This window comes from Eleutherodactylus coqui, chromosome 8 (genome assembly GCF_035609145.1).
Source record: "Eleutherodactylus coqui strain aEleCoq1 chromosome 8, aEleCoq1.hap1, whole genome shotgun sequence".
NCBI classification, from domain to species: Eukaryota; Metazoa; Chordata; class Amphibia; order Anura; family Eleutherodactylidae; genus Eleutherodactylus; species Eleutherodactylus coqui.
In genome coordinates, this window is record NC_089844.1 from 107,429,818 (window position 1) to 107,452,732 (window position 22,915).

General features: G+C 44.2%; 1 protein-coding gene across 1 annotated transcript in view; it reads left to right on the forward strand.

Moving 5' to 3' along the window:
• Window positions 1-22,915, forward strand: part of CIITA (class II major histocompatibility complex transactivator) — a 123,194-nt gene that overhangs the window by 15,485 nt on the left and 84,794 nt on the right. Inside the window, exon 2 of the mRNA XM_066576176.1 lies at window positions 21,510-21,764. Coding sequence (XP_066432273.1) covers window positions 21,510-21,764 — 255 coding nt within the window. The remainder of the gene's footprint in view (window positions 1-21,509; window positions 21,765-22,915) is intronic.

Here is a 22,915-nt window from a genome sequence, read left to right on the forward strand (position 1 = left end):
CCGTCAGAACAAAGCCACTGAAATCAATGGTTTTGTTTCATCCATGTGCTTAAGCCCTGAGTAGCATGCTTAGAGAGTCCCAGAAAACTCCATCAAGGACTCCTGCACAGATACTTAGTTTTCGAGATATGCTAGTACATATGGAGTCTGATGGAGCATGCCATGATTTTTTTTAATTCATATGTAATCCAACTGAAAAAAACCCTCTGTAAATTGCCATATGAAATCAGGAGTATAAGAGGGTACTCTAATAGGATCATGCAGAGCTATGGAAGCCCTATTACGTCTCCGTGGAGAACATGGCTATAATACAGTTGTATGTATTCGCCTTAAAGCAGTTTTCTGGGCAATTTCTATTGATGACCTGTTCTTCTCAGGATAGGTCATCTATAGTAAATTGCCAGGGACCTGTGACTCAGGATCTCCGGCAATCAGCTGAGCGGCTAGCCCGCTATAAGTGCAGCGAGGCTAGACGTTGTCATCAAGGTCGGGGGCAGAAGCATCATAGATGGCCTCACTCCTACTGAAATCAATGGGAGTTGAAGTCTCCTATTACAGGTCCGGCACTTCCTCCTCCCACACTGGTTTTGAACACAGAAATGTAATAGGAGGCTTCAGCTCCCATTAATTTCTATGGGAGTGAAGTCCTCTGTGAAGCTTCTGCCTTTTTAGAATCTGCCCAGAAAACCTATTTAAGGCTTCGGTCAGACGAGCTGTTTTTTTTTTTTTGCACACCTATGTGCGCAAAAAAATGCGCTGCACGGATGTGCAAAATGCACGTGACTGAAGCTCCGTGCTACTGGAGCAGCTGTGTTTGTAGAAGCGCAGCTGCTCCACAAAGGTCCCTTCTTCACTGAACACTGTGACAGCACTGTCACAGTGTTCAGTGATGAGGGGACTGCAGCGGGGATGAAAAAATCCTCTGCCACAGCTGTGGCATAGGAGCACGATATTCTCCCATTGCTTTCAATAGGGCTGACACTACTGCTGCTCCATTGAAAGCAATGGGATGCAGGCAACCTCCGCAGTGCTTTTCGGGGAAGGTCTTGAAATATAAGCCCTTCCCTGAAAATAAGCCTCAGCTGCATGAAAAAATGTTTTTAAAAATGAATACATCACCTAGCAGCGCTGTCTGGGCTTGGCACTTCTTCTCTCTGGCTCCCCGGCAGTGTTCTTCAGCATTTTCTTCTGACCGGCGATTTAAAAATCCCCACCTCCCGAAAACGCTGCCTCTGATTGACTGAGCGCTGTGACTGACAGCTGAGCGCTGCCTCTGATTGGTCATAGCGCTCAGCCAATCAGAGGCAGTGGTTCTAGGGGGTGGGGATTTTTAAATCCCCAGCCAGAAGAAAATGCTGAACACTGCCCGGGAGCCACAGAGAAGAAAACCAAAACACAAAATTACTCTAGAGAAACACATCTCTACTCCGAGTGATGGCTGCTCGGCTTAACAAAATCAGGCCATGACAGAATCTGGTGGCTTTGTAATTGATTATGTAAGATCTTTCTAATGTAAGTAAATCAGAAGTGCTCCAACAGCCACATAGAAATAGGCGTTGCACAAGATGCCTCTGTGTAAATACTTCCGTCACTCTTATCTCCACTGTCTGTATGCAACATTACTTACATTTCAGATCTATATAGATTCTAGATATTGTAGACACATTTAAAATATGCAATGTAAGAAAAATACGTGTGTTAGGGCGGTTTCAGATGAACTATGCGCAACTGATTTTTTTTTTCCTATTAGGCCGCCTGCAGACGAGCCGGTCGGATCCCGCAGCGAGAATTCTCGCCGCGGGACCCGACCCGAGAGCCTGCAGAGACGAGCGCATACTCACCCGCGCCTGGCGGCCCCGGCTCTTTCATGTGCCGGCTGCGGCGCAGCCGGCGCATGCGCAGGCCGGAGCCGGCGGCCGGGTGAGTGCGAGCCCCGCACAAAAATAGGACATGCCGCGGTTTGTTTGCTGCGCGATATTTCGCGTGGCCAAACCGCGGCCGTCTGCATAGGAGTGCGTATTGTAATGCACTCCTATGCAAACTTTCAGTGGCGGAAATCCAGCGGGAAATAGCACCGTGGGATTTCCACCCGTGTGCAGGCGGCCTAAATGGAACTTTTCCCCATAAACTATGACAACAACAACGATTATTTCTATGGTATCTTAGAAGCTTATTGTGTCATGTTATGTTGAACACACATATGCAGCAATAAAGAAAGAGTATTATCAGAATACAGAAAACTATTATATTGCAAAAACACTGGTCCCTTTTCAAAATAATTGACAGATTTAGCTCTAATACATCTGTACATATCATGTAGTGTAAAGCATTATATTTATTAGAATAGCAATGTTCAAAATTATTCCTGTGCAAGAACTTAAAGGGGCTGTCCAGTTGTAAACTATTAATGTCTTGTTTACAGGATAGGTCATCAGTAGTAGATCAGTAGGTGTCTACTGCCTGGGACTCCCCCTGATCAGCTCTTTGCTGGGTTAGAGTGCTTGTAAACTGAACGGATTTCAGCAGGAAGCAGACAGCTCCGTTCTCGGTGCAGTGGCTAGGTTTGGGATTACAAGCAGAGTTCCCATTGAAGAGAACTCTGGCTTCGTAGGCTTTAATCCTCAGGGACGTAAAAACATGCATCCCCTAAAGATTAAAGCCCCGTGGGCTGTGGACGGAACAGCTCCATGCTGTCGGAGGTAGCCAACAACCTGCAGCTATCATTGGGGGCCGCGGGATGCTCCCCCCATTCATGCAATTGGCGCTATCCAATGCATCTGGTCCGGAATGGATCCTCCAACATCTTCTGCACATGCGCGCCTAAGTAAAAACGGCAACGCATGCGCAGACGACCAGATTGGCGTGGGACATTTCAAATCTTCTGCTTCCCGGCTACTGAAGGTGACCGGTGACTCTGGCTAGTGATCACTGCTATCTAATGGATAATGATGAGCATGGAAAAGTTCAAAAAAGTAAAATAAAGTTTGAGTTTCACCTCCCCCTCGTCCTCCGGGATGTCCTGCGGCGATATGGTCCTTCCAGGACCTCACATCGCCTTCTGCGCATGCACACCAGACAGAAACGTCGGGTCCATGCACAGAAGGGCTCACGCCTTGGGACATTTAAAATACCTCTGCTCCAGGCCAGCATGTGCAGCCTGGAGCAGGGAGATGTCACTGGGGACCTTCTATGTTGTTCCCGCTCACATGATCACTGTTATCCAATGGATAACGTGATCATGCAAAGTAAGAAAAAGTTTTAAAAAGTGTAAAAAAAAAAAAAGTTTAAAAAGTTACAAATTTCATCTCCCTCATGGATCATATCCGCGAGGCAGGATGAAATTATGTACCTAAGGCACCCGGATTTATCTGTGGACTTTACCCTGGCTTCTGCGCCCGTCGCCAAAGTGGTGGATGCATACCCAAAAGCCGCAGATTTCTTGGGTAATTTAAAATCTCCCTGCTCCCTACCAAACATAGCCAAGAGCTTTGAGATTTCACAGGGTGCTGCGGTACGCGTTCCCTGGTCACATGATCGCTGCTATCCATTAGATAACGACCATCACGTAAATGTAAAATAAAGGTAAAATTTCATCTCCCGCCACAGATCCGATCCATGAGGGGGAGGTGAAATTACTTACCTAAGGCCTCCAGCGATGTCCTCTGACGGGATCTTTATCCACCGACCTTTTCCAATCTTCAGTGCATGTGCCCAGTGGCAAAATGGCGGACGCAAGCACAGAAGCTGGGGAGGGTTCAGGAAATTTAAAATCTTTTTGCTCCCGGCTACTAAAGGTAGCCGAGAGTCTAGAGCAGTGACCGCGGGTCGCAGTGAGCGGTCTCCGATCACATGATCGCCGTTATCCAATGGATAACGGCGATCACGTAAAAGTTAAAAACAGTTGAACTTCAATTGTCCTTTCGGTTTGGGCCCCGTTGTGCAGCCAGACATAAGATTAGGGCCACAATGGGTATATTTCTCAACATGGGACAAACAAGGGTATCCATTTTGGGGTGAAAGTCTTCATTCATGTGTATGCTGTACAAAAAAATGGTTTTAAAATGACATAATTGCCAAAAAAATGAAAATCATAATTATTTCATTCTGCTTTGATAAGATGAATTTAAAAACTGTGGGGTCAAAATACGCAGTATACCCCTAGATGAATTCATTAAGTGATGGAGAGTCTGAGGCAATTCATGTTTTGCACACACTATTGTTCAGTGTTGTATTTGGTAATATTTGTTAAACTCTAGGGATTGCCCATAGCTCAGGTAGAAACATGCATCAGCTTATATATTACCATGGTACTGGGAACTCTTTAAGATGTTGCATAGTCACAGTCTAACAACAATTGTGGTTTATTTTGTAATGCTGTGAAGGAGATCCCCGTTTTTTCCAGACGGAAATTGCAAAACCTAATCTTTATCTCACAATCAAATTAAGACAATTGGAAGTGAAAGAAAATTCAAACTGCATGACACAATGGGGTAGATGTACTACCAACTGGTGATTTTATGCCAGTCTTCATCTGCAGTGAGTCAGGGAATGATGCGCTAAACTTAAGGCTCATTTACATCCAAAGACAATCTTTCAAATGATTGAAAGATTGACAGTTCTAGCGATCATTTTGCATAAAGTACTAACAGGCACTAATGCCCATTAGCACTTTATCAGCTTCATTTGAATGTAAATGAGCCTCCAGCAGCTGTTTGCAAATCCTAGCATGTGGTCTGGACTTTGCACTCAGCTGCATTGTCTTCACATGGGCTGCCGGCATGAATACAATGTAATCAGCTGCTCTGGTGGAGAACACAGTGTACGGTCCTTGCTATCGCTCTCCGGCTGAGGGATGAATTTTATGCTCACCTAAAAATCACCATTTAGCCGAAGAGTGAAAGATGGAAGCATTTACATGCAATGAATATTGCTCAAAAGCCATTGTTTGAACGAATTTTGAGCGATAATCGTTGCAAGGAAATGGGGATTTATGAAGAGGCGCACAGCAGATATGGGCTGGCATAGATTTGTTCTCTATTTTACATCAGTTTCTAAAAATCCTACATTCACTACATAAGTAGTGCAGTGTGTTTTATAGAATTGCAGGTACATGTTTCTTCTGGGACTAATACATATTAATTAAAAAAAATAGAAAACAAATCACCATTTTACCAGCAAAATTCTGGGAAAAAGCAAGAAAACCCCCAAATACTTGGCATTGCTTTGACTATAACAACTCTTACCATAGAACTAATGTGCTAATCATGCCACACAGTGAACATCATAAAGGAAAAGGACAAACTATGCTAGAACTGCTATTTCCAATACAGCCTGCCTCACAAAAACTAGAATACAAAATTATCAAATATATATTTTTATTGTGCATAACTAGTCAAATATTTTACAAAATGTATAACTTTGATATCACTGTGATATTATTGAACCGTAGTAATATATTAACATATCAATTATACTGCATGATCAGCATCAATAGCTAAATAAAACAATGCCGTTTTTTTTCCTATTCCACACCAGAAAGAGTTAATAAAAGTTAATTAGTAAGTTATGTGTATCCTAAAATGGTGACGTTAAAAATTACAGCTCATCCCACAAAATACAAGCTCTCATACAGCTACGTCAGTAAGCAATTAGAAAAGTTAAAGCAGACAAATCCATTTCCATATATTTACATATTTTCATATGTTTCTACCATATACTAGATTTTTCAATCCATTCAAATAATAAAAAGGCAAAACAAATATTTAAAGGGACGGGTGTAGAATATACAGTGTATCCACAACAGTGTCTATAGCAGACCGTTTGTGTATTGCTTCATGTAACAACTGTTCACCACTAACCATGAAAATAAAAGCAGATTAACCAAATCTAAAAAAATACAGCAAACAATCTAGACTTTCATTTCTTAAACTGCTATGTAAAAGTTAGAACTACCCTGTGATCACTTGTTATGGGTAACAAGGTCGGTTTTTATTTGACTAATTGGGGTCCAGTATATTTTCCCAATCGTTCTGTTATGTGATTCAGACTATTTTTTCACATAAAAATCTACCCCAAAAATTTTGGATTCAGGGTTTCCTAAAAGGCTTTCTCTTTTTGCTGATATACAACGGTGCCATCTGCTGGCTAAAGCTAGCGTGTGTACGCAAGAGAGGCTCCGACAGCGGAGTGGCTGGCAATAGACAATAAGAATACCCTGTCGGGTGTCTTCTGACATTGGAGCTGTACAAGCTTCAATCAGAATGTAGGAAGACATCAGACAATGGATTGGAAAGGGTTAAAGGGGATATCCAGAGAGGAAAAAAAATAGCAAACAGGTCCAGAGTAGTGAAATGGCATAGAAGAAGCCATACTCACCGCTCCTTTTACCCCACCTCTCTCATTCACCAAATGCCCTGCTGTTCTTCCCTTGCTGCATCAACAAGCAAATAACAATGTCATCATCAGCAGGGACATGTGACTACCTGCAGCTAGTTACAGGATCACTTTTGCTGATGACTGGCTGCAGAAGTTACATGTCCCTGTGTCAGGACGATCCTGTTCGGGTTCAGAGCCTAAGTATTGTAACCAATGCAGGAAGAGTGTGATCAGGGGAAGTCAGAGGAAGGTACATGTGTAGTATCGGTCGCGGTACAAGGGAGCAGGCATGTAGCAGAGTCAGGCGAAGCCAGAGGTTGGTACATGGGTAGTATCAGTTACAGTACAAAGGAGCAGGCAGGTAGTGTAGTCAGGAGAAGCCCGAGGTCAGTTCATGGGTAGTATCAGTCACAGTACAAAGGAGCAGACAGGTAGCATAGTCAGGGGAAGCCAGAGGCCGGTTCACAGGTAGTATCAGTCACAGTACAAAGGAGCAGGCAAGTGGTGGAGCTTGACTATAGGCCTGGAGCACAATAATCACACAAAGAGGAAGTGGAAGGACCAGGCTTTTATAAGACATCCAATCTGGAAGAACAGGGTGGAGCCAAACAGGAAACTAGATCAGGAGCAGGAAACAAGGACAAGGTCATGCAGGGGAGCTATCCAAAGGGGTGGATAGCTCAGCAGGTTGAGCTGCCATCTGGAGTACAGGAGCTCCTGGGTTCTCGAGTCCTGACATCACCTCTATGCAACTGGCAGTGAATACCATTGGGTACCTGGGGAACACTGGAAGCGAGTGTAGCTTCTTCTAACTCCACAGGCTCAAGTCTGTATATTCTGTGTTTCTATGAAGAACTAAAAAGAGGTTGACATTGGAGGGCAGGTTAGCATTTGAGGCCACATCATAGGATAGTAGTGATATAGTAATAGCTATGATAGTTATATGCCAGTTTAAATATGTATTCATTTCACTGTATCAAGGTTAGGCTAACACACTGTAAAAGGTTACTAGGTGTCAGAAGTAGCAGAACACAGCGGTTTTAGCCAGCTCCTACCAGTTAGATAAGAATGTAGAATACCGTAAATGGATAACTTCCTGTAGACTAAGAGTCCTTGTACATGGGACGATAAATCATTCAGATTTCCGCATCCAGCTGGAATCTAAACGATTATCATTCAGTGTAAATGCATAACCCGACTTAACGACAAATGAGAATTCATTCGCTTGTCGTTCATCATTCAGTTTCTGCATGTATAAAACTGAACAACGGATTGGCACAAGTAAACAGGCAGTCGTTCATCTATGAATGACTGCCTGTTTACTGTGAATGGAGGTAGATGGCCAGTTCCACCTCCATTCTCTCAGCAATGCTCGTTCCTGTGTAAAAGCATCTGAGCCTCACAGGTCGTCCCATGTAAAAGGGCCCTAACAAATCTCTAATTTGTGTATGATGTAGGCTAGTATTTGTAATAATTGGGGCCAACGCCCTGTTGACTTGACAATAATTAATGATACTATGTTCTGACATAATCCATAAATAAAGAGCAAAGGAAAGGAAGGCATTGGTACATAATGCATTATCTTTGTGTTGTCATTTTTTGACTTTGTTGGCTGTGGTACCACCACCTAATTTGGAACACCAAGCAGATTCGTAATGAAATGGGACAGACCACGGCGGGGACAGCGAAATGATGTTAGTCACTGTAGCATGGCTGCTCCACTCTGATGAAAACACGACCTGGCACGGTCTACACCTGTGGTAAAATAGATGTTTCATTCTGGCAGTAATTTCTGAGCTGCTATCTGCGCAGTCGAGTGGAGTAAGGTGGTAATCCCCAGTGGGGTGCTACCAGCGGAGTCGGGTAGGGTAAGTTGTTTTGTCGTGACACCAGCCCATATGTAGGCCGAAACCTACTCTGGATAAAATTATAATAAAAAGGAAAAAATAAACTAAAAATGTCCGTGTTCTCCTGAAATGTAGTGTGTTACCCTCAGTGCAGATATTGTAGGTGGTGGGAAGGGACTCCAGGAGACAGGATTAGGGCGCCCACCCACTGGCGATTTTTTTCCCTGCGAAATTCGCAGCATTTTTTTCTCTGCAGGGGTCTATGGGACTTGTAATGTAAAAATCGCGATCGCGCAAAATCGCGATTTACCGCGATATCGCGATATTGCGCGATCGCGATTTTAGCTTTGCATGTCCCATAGCCCAAAGACCCCTGCAGAAAAAAAAAAACTGGATTTTGCGCGATCGCGATTTTAACATTACAAGTCCCATAGACCCCTGCAGAGAAAAAAATGCTGCGAATTTCGCAGGGAAAAAAAATCGCCAGTGGGTGGGCGCCCTTAGGGTGCCTAGCCACTTGCGATTTTTTTTCCTGTGATGTTTTGCGTTTTTTCTCAAGAGCAATTAGTATAGAATGTGTTCTTGTCCATCTGGGGGTTTTTTTCCGTTTCGTGGGGTTTTTTCACATAGGAACTGTCAGTTGCATATGTCTCCTTATTTTTCTCTTAATGCACCCATGATTGTCAATGGAGGGCTGCAAAAAACGCGCAAAAACCACGGCGGAAAACGTGCAAAAAACACCACAAAAAACGTGCAAAAAACGCGCGAAACCGTGCAATCACGCGCAAAAATCGGCAACGCAAGTGGGTAGGCGCCCTTAGATGGTAAAACAATCAACACTTTATTGGCAGGGAGAGAGCTCTTGACTATGTTGCAGTTACACTGATGGAATTATGTTTACTTGAGGTAGATGATGTAAAATACGATAAGAAATCAGTTTTCCTAGATTTTAGATTTTTGAGTTAGAATCTTCTTTTTTGTACACTTGATTTTACACTCCAGTTTTACTTTTGACTTTGTTTATATCAATTTACTTTCCTCTTTCTTGCTGATTTGCTTGTTCTTCTATCTAATTTCCACTCTTTCTCCACCTGCCTCCTCTGCTGACTCTTTGTCCACTTAGCACAAACTGGCTTTTGGTACTCACATTTTGCTTTTTCCTCCTTCCCACCACACTGGCTGTTCTTTATGTTTCTTCTTCTCTTTCCTACTCAGACTTCCACTGACTTAACTCCACCCCATCTTTCTTTTATCTGCCTTCTCTCCCCCAACCCGTGTGGAGGGCTTATCTTTCAATCACAGGCTCCCTAGCAACTAGCTAGCTACCTAACCAATCCCTTGGCTAGCTTAGGGTGACTGACAGATATGCTAGGAGGTTAGGATGGTGTAACATGCAAGGTAAGGTTGTGGGAACACACAAATTTAACACATAATTAACCATTGTAGCAGGGCAGTATCAGACTGGCCTACAGAGGGTGCTAAATAGGCAGTCTGATACCTGGTAAAAGGAATAGACAGAGTTAATGCCCTGGGTGTAGCAGGAATTGGATACAAATAACCAGCTCCTGCCAGGATCAAGAGAGAAGTGACAGCGCAGCAGAGCCGAGGTGCTGCAGGGTGGTGGTCCAAGGTAGACCAGAAAAGGCCCCAAGTCCGACAGGGGTGAAAACCCTTATATGGACTTGCTTATATGGAATGTGTTTATGATTTGCTGTGATACTGAATGAAGGCTGGCGGGCACCAGACTTAACGAACATACGTGTCTCCTGAGTGTTTCTGCACGTGTGGTGGCCATTCCGGTATCAAAGGTGGGCGATCTGCAGGCAAGTGAACCCCCACTTGCTTACACCATTTAAAGGCATATACATATTACTATAAAAAGTGGCCATAAAAGTGCTGTAGTACCCAACTCTGGGGTACTACAATACCAAAACTACTGTGATAGAAAGTGGCAGAGGAAATGCATGTCATCATTGCACACCTAATGGGAAACCACTGGATAACACTGACATGGAAAAGGACTTGGGGATTTTAATTAACTGTAAGCTTAACTGAAGCAACCAGTATCAGGCAGCTGCTGCCAAGGCAAATGGGATCATGGGGTGCATCAAAAGAGGTCTATGAGCTGACTGACAAGAACATTGTTCTTCCCCTTTATAGGTCACTGGTTAGACCACACATAAAATATTGTTTTGGGCACCGGTACTCAAGAAGGACATATCACAGTTTGAGTGGGTACAAAGGTGGGCAACTAAAGTAATAAATGGAATGGACGGACTACAATACCCAGAGAGGTTATTACCAAAATTGGGATTGTTTTAGAAAAAGGACGGCTGAGGGGCGACCTAATAACAATGTAGAAATATGGAGATCTCTCTTATTATCTATTTATACCCAGAACTGTGACTGTAACAAGGAGGCATCCTCTACATCTAGAGGAGAGAAGGTTTCTACACCAATATGGAATGGGTTCTTTACTGTAAGAGCAGTGAGACTATGGAGGATGTGGTGATGGGAAATTCGATAACAGAGTACAAGAGGGGCCTGGAAGTCTCTCTTGAGCGATACAATACTATATGTTACAATGGTTATTGATCCAGGGGTTATTCTGATTGCCAGATTGGAGTCAGGAATTAATTTTTTTCCCTTAAATGGGGAAAATTGATTTCTACCTCATTGGGCTATTTTTTGCCTTCCTCTGGATCATATGATACTATGAAGACACCCTTTGTGGGCTCTCCCAAATTATTTTGACTGTACTATGTTTTGCTAGTGCTTTACGTAAGGGTCCTTTTACATGGGCAGGTAATCTGCCCATAATAACAACCCCTGACTGACAATGAGCATATTGGTCAGCTCTTGTTTTCTCCATGTTATCGGGCAGATTATCTTCTCTATGGAGATGACTGATCGTTAACATGAACATTTCTCAGCTGTCATTGATTGGCTGCACATTTCCCCGTTTGCTCAGGAAGATATGCAGCTAACCAGTGAGCAATTATATGTTCACCTTAACGACACAATCAGTTGATCGTTATACGTTTAATAGCCCCAATTGTTGGGTAAACACAAGCATGTGTCGGAATGTTTGGGCCCAATATCAACCATGTGTAAAAGGACCTTAAGAGAATTCATCGTATATGTCAAAGCACCTTAGTGGGGTCAGTATATGCTTTTTTTCACTCGGTGAATCAGTATCTATTAATTCACAGTCACGGATCAACTCAAGAAAGAGAAGTGATTCTTTTCCTACAAAAAAGTGTTTCCCTTTTCTGATGAACTCCGACAGAATTGGTCACATCAGCACTCTTCACAGTGTTCAGCTTTCAATGTTCCGCACTACACTGGAAAATGGCTTTGATTATGGGCGGCTTCACACGGGCTTATTTGTGTGCGCGATACGCCGAGAAGAGAACCCATTGACATCAGTGGGTTCATACACACTTCAATATTTTGCGCACATAATTCACACGCAAAAAACCCACAGCAAGCACTATTTTTGTGTTCATTTTTGCACTAAGGGCTCCTGCAGACGAGAGTAGGTGCAGATAGGCTCACAATAGTGTGGAGTAATTGTGCAAGAATCTGTGCATCTTACTATACTTCTCTGCGCTGCCGGGCCCCTTCACAGTGCAATTACATCCCACTATCGTGATTTAACAGACTGTAGAACCTAATGAGTCCTCAATCTCATAGATATCCCCACAAAATTGCTCAGTTCAGTGCGCAATATAGTGCGGATCGGGTGCGCATTTGCAAATATGCATAAAAATAGTGCATGTTGCATATTTTTTCGCAAGCACAAAATTTTGTGCGCAAAAACACATAATGTAAGGGAACCCATTGAAAGCACGTGCAAAAACAGGCGCAAAAATGCTCATCTGCAGAAGCCCTAAGAGTCCGTACAGAAGTCAATGCAAGCACAATTTGCAAGGGGATGCGTGAAACACTGCACAATTCCTCTAGAAAAAGAACACATCTGGAATTAATTAGATAAATTAGCCATTTAAAAAGGGGCGAGCTTGTGCCCCGTGCGGAAAAAGTACAATATGTACAAAAGTAAAATATGCAGACTTGCACGCAGAAAAGAATAGTTAATGGCGCAAATACGCCCATGTGAAGCAAAGGGAAGTGTGAAAGACTGTGCAAAACATGGGGAAAAGAACACATCTGGACCTCATTTAGCTAATTAGCCTTTTAATCCATGAAAAGGGAAAGTCGCGAGCTTCTGTGAAATGGTAATGTGTGCGCAAAAAGTTCAGTAAGAGCACCTCATCCAACTTTCATGTGCAAATACGCTGCAACAAGTGTTTTTGCACATATGGCCATGTGAATAAGCCTTTACTCTGAGATCACAGTATGTCTTTACTATGTATGTCTTTACTATGAGATCACAGGCATATTGGGGTACAGCATGGCCTAATATACTGCGACAGGTGCTATATTGGGCTTAGCGAGTACAGACAAGGGCACATGCTAATAATTGGTTAGTGATAAGGAAGTGCAGAGGGGTTTTTGCACTTTACAACACACTTCCTAAATTCCTTTCTGCGCCGAATATGCTTGTGCTGTTATTGGTGATTTGTACTAACTTGCTGCATACAGATGAATAGCAGCAGAAACATACAAGGTTTAGCATGCTGACATCTGTGATATATTGCCATTTGGTTCTACTATGAGGCTTTATTCACATGATCATTTTTACTTTCCTATTTAGCCGTGTTTTTACGTAGGACAAAAATCGCGACCATCTGAAGCATCGGCTTCTAATGTATTCGTTCAGATGAGGGATTTTTAGCCATGTAAAAAGGTTGCACCGGAATAAATAGGACAAAGGTGACCGAAATTGGCGCCAAAATTATACACTGCTGGAAAATATAGGTCTGGATTAGGGATGAGCGAGCATACTCGTCCGAGCTTGATACTCGTTCGAGTATTAGCGTGTTCGAGATGCTCGTTATTCGAGACGAGCACCACGCGATGTTCGAGTTACTTTCACTTTCATTTCTGAGAAATTTGCGCGCTTTTCTGGCCAATAGAAAGACATGGAAGGCATTACAACTTCCCCCTGCGACGTTCAAGCCCTATACCACCCCCCTGCAGTGAGTGGCTGGGGAGATCAGGTGACACCCGAGTATTAAAATCTGCCCCGCCCGCGGCTCGCCACAGATGCATGCTGACATAGATCAGGGACAGTGCTGCTGATGCTGCTGCTGCTGCTATAGGGAGAGTGTTAGGTGTTATTTCAGTCTTCAAGAACCCCAACGGTCCTTCTTAGGGCCACATCTGACCATGTGCAGTACTATGGAGGCTGCTTTTAGCAGTGTTGCACAATTTTTTTTGTATATCGGGCGTGCAGACCATAGCGTCCTCAGTCTGCAGTCATTTTACTGAGTATAGGGGCAGTACTGGTGAGGCAGGGAAAGAGGTATACTGGCTATATAGGCAGTGGCCTTTTTCCCAAAAAGTTCAGAAAAATACAATATTAGGCCTGCTTGTCACTGCCTTCAGTTTACTGCGTCTCTCCTGGGGGTAGTAGTTGTTGAATTAATACCCAGCCTTGCGCATAATTGTTGCCTGCCTCTGCAGTGCGTTACGTACGCGAAGTCAGCCTCAGGGCAGTCGAAATACAGTGCATATCACAGGCAGTGTGGTTGTTCCCACCAAGTTAAAAAATATACAAGATTTGGTACATAAACAAATCCCATTGCAGTGCCCAGCACAGCTGAGGTAACGTCTGGTTTAATGCAGGTGGGCTTTGGCCCACACTGCATGCCCCAGTCAGACTGGGGTTCCTTATAAGTAGACACATGCAGTTACAACTCCGTGTGGACCGACAGCATGGGTGGGTGCCAGGAAGCCACCGGCGGTACATAAATATATCCCATTGCAGTGCCCTGGACAGCAAAACTAACGTCAGATTAAATGCAGGTGGGCTTCGGCCCACACTGCATGCCCCAGTCAGACTGGGGTTTTTTATAAGTAGACACAGGCAGGTACAACTCCCTACTGTGAAGTCCCTGTGGAGCCCACAGCATGGGTGGCTCCCTGGAACCCACCGGCGGTACATATATAAATCCCATTGCAGTGCCCATCACAGCTGAGGTAACGTCCGATTAAATGCAGGTGGTCTTCGGCCCACACTGCATGCCCCAGTCTGACCGGGGTTTTTAATACATAGACACTGGCAGGTACAAATCCCTAATGTGAAGTCACTGGGGACCCACAGCATGGGTGGCACCCTGGAACCCATCGCGGTGTTTGACCTGTCTGGCACAAAGACACTGACTAACTTGGGTAGGGGGCAGAGCGCAGACGGCTTTCCCCTTGCAGTGTGGATTGAGCTATGCGACACCATGACAGAATGAATAGTGTGTGGCATATTGGTTCCCCATTGCTATGCCCACATGTGCAGCTCCTGATGGAGGTGGCACAGGATTGGATTTCTCATTGCTTCTGTACAGCATTGTGGGCTATCGCCCCGCCACTTTTAACGAGGGTCGCTGCCTGGCCCTGCCAACCCTCTGCAGTGTGTGCCTGCGGTTCCTCCTCATGGCAGACGCACTTATAAATAGACATGAGGGTGGTGTGGCATGAGGGCAGCTGAAGGCTGCGCAGGGACAGTTTGGTGTGCGCTGTGGACACTGGGTCGTGCGGGAAGGGGGGGGGGGGTTGGGCAGCATGTTACCCAGGAGAAGTGGCAGCGGAGTGTCATGCAGGCAGTGATTGTGCTTAGTTGGAGGTAGTGTGGTGCTTAGCTAAGGTATGCCTTGCTAATGAGGGTTTTTCAGAAGTAAAAGTTGTTGGGAGGGGGGGGGGGGGGCACTCTTGCCGCTATTGTGGCTGAATAGTGGGACCTGGGAACTTGAGATGCAGCCCAACATGTAGCCCCTCGCCTGCCCTATCCGTTGCTGTGTCGTTCCCATCACTTTCTTGAATTGCCCAGATTTTCACAAATGAAAACCTTAGCGAGCATCGGCGAAATACAAAAATGCTCGGGTCGCCCATTGACTTCAATGGGGTTCGTTACTCGAAACGAACCCTCGAGCATCGCGAAAAGTTCGACTCGAGTAACAAGCACCCAAGCATTTTGGTGCTCGCTCATCTCTAGTCTGGATCTTTCGTTTGACCGATGTACGCTAGCTGCTCTCATAGACTCCTATGGGAGCTGCAAAAAAGGAAGGGGGAGGCAGTTTAGCAGCGTCCAACACAGGGAAGATCTCTACACGTGCTTCTATTTAGGCATTAGAAATTACTTCGGGGATTTACGCCGAGCGAGGGATTTCCAGGCCGCGGCATATTTTTTCACTAATACGTCGCAGCCGGTCATGTGAATGGACGAGAAAACTCTAATTAATCTTGGGACTTGATCGCGCCTTTTCTTCATTCACACGATTTTACAGCGTGTGCGGGCGACTGTAAAAATGTATACACTTGTGTAAAGGAGCCCTTAGGCCTCCTTTACATGGGCATTGTGTTTTAATTCTCCCTGCATCCCTACTAAAAATCACATGCACGAAGAGTGGTCATGGCTGCTATTTGCGATATTCCATCCATTCACATGGCCAGCTGCGGCATATTGCAGGGAAAATACGCCACAGACCCGAAATCCCTCGATCGACAGAACTACTAGTAATCACTTTTAAATGCCTCAACTAGAGCCACCTGTCAGTGTTTAGCAGCGCTAGCCGCTGATAAACTCCCTGCCCCTCACTTTTTTGAGAACTCCCATAGATTCTCATAGGAGTCTATGGAGTCGCCAGCGTGTTTCAGTCAAAAGATAGAGCAAGGCCTATATTTTTCGGCAGCATGAAATTTTGGTCGGTAATTTCAGTTGCTTCTGTGCTATTTGATTCGGTTGGACATATTATTTTGCGACAAAAATCATTCATCAGAATGAATTCACTGGAAACCAATGCTTCAGATGGTTATGATTTTTTGCGCAGCTATATTAGCCACGTAAAAACACTCGTGTGAATAAGGCCTAAGGCGATAAACCACCAGCCGAAAATCATGACCATCTGAAGCCTTGAATTCCAATGCATTTGTTCAGATGGGCGAATTTTTAGGAGCACATTCCGGCCAGCCACTTTTACATCGGCCATAAGAGATAGGTCTGGAATTACTTTTTTAGCTAGAATACGGCGGCCGGTCCATAGACTACTATGGGAGCTGCTGGAAAAGGGAGGTGGGAGGGAGTTTAGCAGCGACTTGCTAAATTTCCTCCCTCTTCCCTCCCCCTCTCTGCCCCTTCCTGGCTGCCAGTAAGAGGAGGGGGCGGGAGATTAGCACACTAGGTCCTGCCTTGTCACGCCCCTAGCAAGGGACTGTACAGGGCAGGAGCTAGTATGCTAATTTCCCGCCCTTTCCCTTTGCAGGCAGCCAGCAAGGGCCAGAGAGGGGGAGGGAGTTTAGCAGAGGTAAACTCTCTCCCCCCGCCCGACGGTATTCGGGGCTGCAGCCTTTATAAACTGCACCCGACCCATCTGAACATCTGCCTCCCGTTCATGCGACACGTGCAGCCGACAATCACATCGCCCGTGTGAAGGAGCCCTGAGGTTGCTTTTACACTTGTGATTCCGTTTGCTTGCATTCCTTCAGGTTTCCAATTTCTGGGACGGAAAACTAACACTGCAGACTGCGCCATTTTTCCGTTAAAAAAAACAGAAACCTAATGGAATGAAAGCAAACGGGAGCTTTTCCGTTTTTTAAAAGCCCATTGAAATAAATGCGGAAAAAGCTGACCCGTTTTTTTACTTTTTATTTTAGTTTCTCTCCTCCAAAAACGGAGCAGAGAGATGGAAACCAGGAACTGTGCCCCAACACTGGTGTGAAAGCTGCCTATTACCTATCCTAGTAAATGTATGAAGAGTTGGATCTTACAATTTGTCAACGGGTAATGTCCCTGTGTTGACATCAACCAATCAGGGCAGATAGTGTGAGACTGGGTGTGCAGTAGTGACAGGTCCATTGATAAGGGGATGGTAACACCCAGTTGTCAATTCATTATTACATTTCCAGGAGGAGTAACAGAATGATGACATAATTTTAAATTCTAGAAAAAGTTCTCAAGAATTAATATATTATGGGGAACACAATAATATATCTGAGAGGTCCTCTTCAATGCTAAACTCTACCATGGAGACACTTTAATCTGTTTGATTAGAGAACTGCATTATGGGTATTATGTTACTAACAGGATTGCTTCCTTCACTAACTGGACTGATTCCAATAATAAGGTAGAAGAGTGCCAGGAAGTTTACATTCCCTGTCTATTAATTGCAGGTGTCGCCAGTAGGATAAAAACAAAACAACTATGAATGGATCGCTGTCATGATATGATGGACATGATGGCCCCTCGGAGAATGCTCTTCACATAACATAAGCTGCATCAATAGCAGTAAAGAGATGCAAAAAAATGCCCCCAAGCACCATCTAAGGCAGGGGTGTCACACTCATTTTCACCACAGGCTACATGGTCGTTGACTTGAGTGTATTTGCACTGCATATTACGTGCACAATTTTTGAATGTGTAATATGCAGTAAATAGAACCCATTGATTTCAATGGAAAAGCCGATCCCTTGTGAAAAGTCCCTAAGGGGGTCATAAATATTACTGTAATATATAAGGAAATAATATAAGGGCAGAAGAGATGGACCATCTTCTAGATTTCTATGCATTTTTATGTTCAATTTGCCAGGATAAAATATTCGGTTATGACATCACCAGTGTATTGTATATACAGTAAATTCACCTCAAATCAAAGGTATCTTGATTCAAGTATTATAAAAGACTAGTAAGATTATAAAAGCTCAGATTCATCCATCCTACAGACAGGGAAACATGACTCATTACTCCAGACAATATGTTTCCCATGCACCAGAGTCCAGTGGGCTTGGCCAGCTGACGCCTGACATTGTGCATGATGATTTTAGGCATATGTGCAGCTGATTTACCGTGTTGTGAAGCTCCCGACACACAAGTCTTCTGTTGATGAGTGATAGAACAAAGGCCACTTCTTGCACTCGGTGGTCCTGATTGGACACTACAGCAGAGCTGTTGAGCAGCTCACTGGACAGAGAAGGAGAGCACTTCATAAAGAATCTCCGCCTTATGGCAGAGTATGCCAAGGAATAAAAATTGATTTAATTAGCGATAATAATGTTAATATTCTTAAAGGTCTGCTCTAGCTTCCCTGTCCCTGGAGAGTGCTGTCTGCAGATTTGCATTGTCAAATCTGTTGACGGCACTCTCTTTAACCTCTTAAGGACCAGGATGTTTTGGTCCTAAAGGACCAGATACATCTTAGGGCTGTTACCCATGTGGTGGGTTTACTGCCCTTTTTTTTCAGTTACCAAAATTATTTTTGCTGCATTTTTTTTTCTGTGACATAGTGGGCTATTTTTCAAAATCTTTTTTCACTTTTTTTGTAGTTTAATTAGGGGTAAAAAGCTAAAAAATGTGTTTTTTTTTTAAATTTAGAGTTGTTTATTTTAAAAAATGTATGTTTATTTACCGTACTCTAAAATGACGTAAGGAATGGGCATTTCATTTTGCTTCAGATGTTTTGATATATAATTTGTATAGTCTCGGATTATAGAGCGCATATGGCGACGGTTTTGGTTGGCATCAGGTTATTTTTAGAAATGAGCGAGCTTACTCGCTAAGGACAATTACTCTATCGAGCATTGCCCTTAGCGAGTACCTGCCCGCTCGGAAGAAAAGGTTCGAGTGCTGGCGCGGGTGAGCGGTGAGTTGCGGCAGTGAGCGGGGGGGAGAGAGGAAGAGAGCGATCTCCCCTCCGTTCCTCCCTGCTCTTCCCCGCCGCTCTCCGCCCGCCGCCGGCAGCCGAACCTTTTCTTCTGAGCGGGCAGGTACCGTCTAAGGGCAATGCTCGATCAAGTAATTGCCCTTAGCGAGTATGCTCGCTCATCTCTAGTCATTTTCTTTTTTACATATATATATTTTTGTAACAATTTTTTTTACCATCTATGTCCCCCATGACGCTATATAAGACCTCTGGGGGGTCATTCACATTGCATTTCTTTCTTTTTTTTCCTTCAATATATTTTTATTAAATTTTAACTTTACATGTAAATTGTCACAAAAAGAAACAACAGTAGTGCTGTCGTGAGGTTTCACACATATATCTTGCTATGAGAGCAAATAAATCTCAGTGAAAACCAAAGAACTTGTTTGTGGTGTGGTTTGTTAAGTAGACAGAGAAGGGATAGTGGGGAGGATGGAGTGGGGAGGAAAGAAGGGGGGACGGGGTAGGGGGGGGGGGGTGTCCAGGTGGAGGCCCCCGGGTTGCCTTCACTGGCTGTTATCTGGTCGGGTTACTCGCGATAGCCGGTCTGTAACCATCTAGCGAATAGGGGCGTGTTGCGAATATTTATCCAGACCGCCCAGTTGCGGTAGAAGCTGTCATAGCCTGTTGTGTCGTCCGACAACCTCAACCTCTCCAATCGTTCTATTTCGTCCATCGTCCCCACCCATGCACACCTAGCAATTTCTGAGCTCTGTTTCCAGAACCTGGGTATCACTTGTCTCGTGGCCATAATGAAGAATTTAAACATGCCCTTTTTGAGTGAAGGGGCATCGGCAGGGGAGATGGACAGGAGTGCCAGTTCAGGCGTCAGAGCCAGAGGTTCCCTACACGCCCTCTTAAATAGACGTTTCATATCTTGCCAGATCTTTCTTTTTTTTAATTCCACACTTTTCCACTGTAGCTGCGGCATCCATAGGAGCTCCAGTTACAGGAAAAAACATCCCCTGTGGTGACATCAGTCACTAACAGAGTTGATTAGCGTCTGCTCTGCTTTAACAGGGGGCACCCAATGGTCATGTGATGACAGGGTTGCATAGTGGAACTAACACTTTCACTTTTTAGTACATAGCACTCATTGAGCTTCTTCCTTCTCCTCCGGGTCTTTGGCTGTGCCTGACAGCTGAGGACCTCACCTGCTCCTGGTTGATTGCAGAGCTTGCATCCTGTGTTGTATTTTTGTAATCGGCCAGGATAGAAGCCCAGGACCAAGCGCCCTAAATTTATAGTACTTGGTCCTTAAGGGGCTAAATGTTTGTCAATGGAGATTGCATGACTTTGTTCTTGATTTTATGCAACTGTTTACAATGGGTGTGACTGAAACACTTGATACTTGAACTCCATAATTAGGAGGCATGTCCATATTATTGTCCATATAGCATACATATTCTAAAATTGGAGTCATTTTGCATATACAGTTCACACCTTCAATAATCCCCTAGAAATGAAAATCACAGTGATTCCTGTAAATGACACCGCCATGCCATGGAATACAGTCTAGGTAACCAGTTTTTCCTGTACTTCAGGTGTTTTACCAGGCACTTTACTAAATTGACCACAATAAAGCCACACGAGTAGTCATCAAACATAGAATTAGGTCTCCGGATCTAATTTGCATTAAGGTCTTGGCTAAAATGAGGCCATGTTATACCACCTTTGAGGAAATAACATGTATAATATTTACCGTTTATTATAGTAACTGCCCAAACTGGTTACAAGATTTGCTGCATATTACAGCACCTGCTGTATAGGTTGTGTGTTGGATTGCAGTTCAGCTGCTTTACAATGAATGGGAGCTGAGCTGCCATACCACACACAACCCGTGGACAAAGGTGGCACTGTGTTTGGAAGGAAGCAGCCATGTTTTTCTAACCATGGACAATCCCTTTAACTGTATTTTTTAGCTTTCTTGTAAACTTGCACCACTGATTCGCCTGTCCATTACTTATTTATAAATGTGCAAATAATTAACTGCTGGAAAAACTGTTTTCACAGACGACTTCCTAAGAACTAGGCAATTGACGATTTCCTTCTTACATGTTAAGGACAAATTCATAGAATTCCCCTGGCAGCTAATGTTCTTTCTTTTTAATCAGTGGCATCCTAAATACTGAAACATTCTTAAACATTGACGAATAACTCCTAGTTGTAAATGTACAATATATGTGAAAAGTTTGGGAACACATCATTTAGGGCCTTCCTGAAAATTGGAACAAAACCAAAAAATATCAAAAACGAAAATCACTCCCTTCCCTGGTGATGACCCACGCAAGCTAAGCCCCCTGGTCCCAAAAATTGGGAACAAAGCATTTCCTTAGCAGAAGTTTTAGATATCCATTGGCTGATTGCACAAAATGAGGAAACAAACTAGCTGCAAAAATGTAGTTGTGGTTGTGATGCCTCTTTATACTCAGGAACCGCTTGCTAGTTACATGTTTTATCTGCTATTTATTCACAGACATGGATTCATTTAAACAGATATTGTCATTTATGAAGCACATGGTTCTGAACTCCACATCTTCAGATCTGAGGTTTTATCTTCAGTCTTTGGTTGACATAGGGGTGATATCCTCGGAATATTATCACAGTTTGCTTAGTGAGAGCGACAGTGAGGACCTCTGTCGGAAAATATCTTTGTCCTTACTCGAAAATCCTGATGATTGCCATGCACTATTTTCACCGGTGTGTGAGGAAGAGGAGATGCCAACCATCTGTAAGTCTATAAATCATTATTTCACTTTTATTACTAAAATATAACTTATCATTGCATGTGATTATTGTGTTTTTACTATTTTTGGTAGATTCACACCATTTTGGGCACTTTTGGCTTGATGTTACATAATAATGAATAGCAGTAAAATTAGTCCAGTTCAATCACTAGGGCTAAAATCCTCAATATGCTTTTTGAAATCACAAAATGTCCTGTTCCTTATAGTTTTATTACATTTTTGTAACAAATCAAATAAGATGTGTTGCAAGTAACTCACCATCTTGGTACCACAAACAGGGAGAATGTTTCAAAACTAAGTACAGTGCAATCTTCTTAAAGGGGGTTACTAGGAAAAAAATACCATGGATGACCTATCAATAGTTGATTGGCTGGGGTCCACCGCTCAGGACCCTAACCGGTCAGCTGATCAGACCCCCACTGTCAGTACAACACACAGGACAGGAGTACAGAGCAGAAGGAGTTAGCTCCAACCCCTGCCTATTGGCTGGCACTTGTAATTTCAGGGACTGCTTTCATTGATTTTAATAAGAGCTGTGTCTGCAGTAATGAACACTGACCCCTACACAGGAGTTAGAGCTAGCTGCTTCCACTCGGTACCCGTGTGTAGTGATGCTGACAGCAGATGCCCGATTAGCTGGGGTCCTGAGCGGTGGACCCCAGCTGATCAACTTTTAATGCCCTATTCATACTTAAAGGAGATGTCTCGAGGAAGCAGTTAATTTTTTTTTTTGCCCAGTCCCCCCCATTAAACACACATTACTAAGCCCCCCTGTAAATGACATTTCTAGCTGGTTCGTACTTACCGTTCCAGCGTTTCAGCAAGTTATAAAAGTTTCCTCAAGATGGCCGCCGGCTCTTTCCCAGTCGCTCGCTGCAGCCCGACGTGCGCGCTCCCGAGACGCCGCCAGCTGTGTCTCCATGGCAACCGGACGCATCGCAGCCGCCGACCAGACGCCCCGCAGCCGCCGACCAGACAGCAGGTAACCGGCGCTAGCCCCCGGCTCCCCAGCGCTAGCTCCCCCGGCGCAGCGACAGCCCCCCCGGCCTAGCGCTAGCTCCCCCGGCCTAGCGACAGCCCCCCCGGCCTAGCGACAGCCCCCCCCATCGCAGCGACAGCCCCCCCGGCCTAGCGC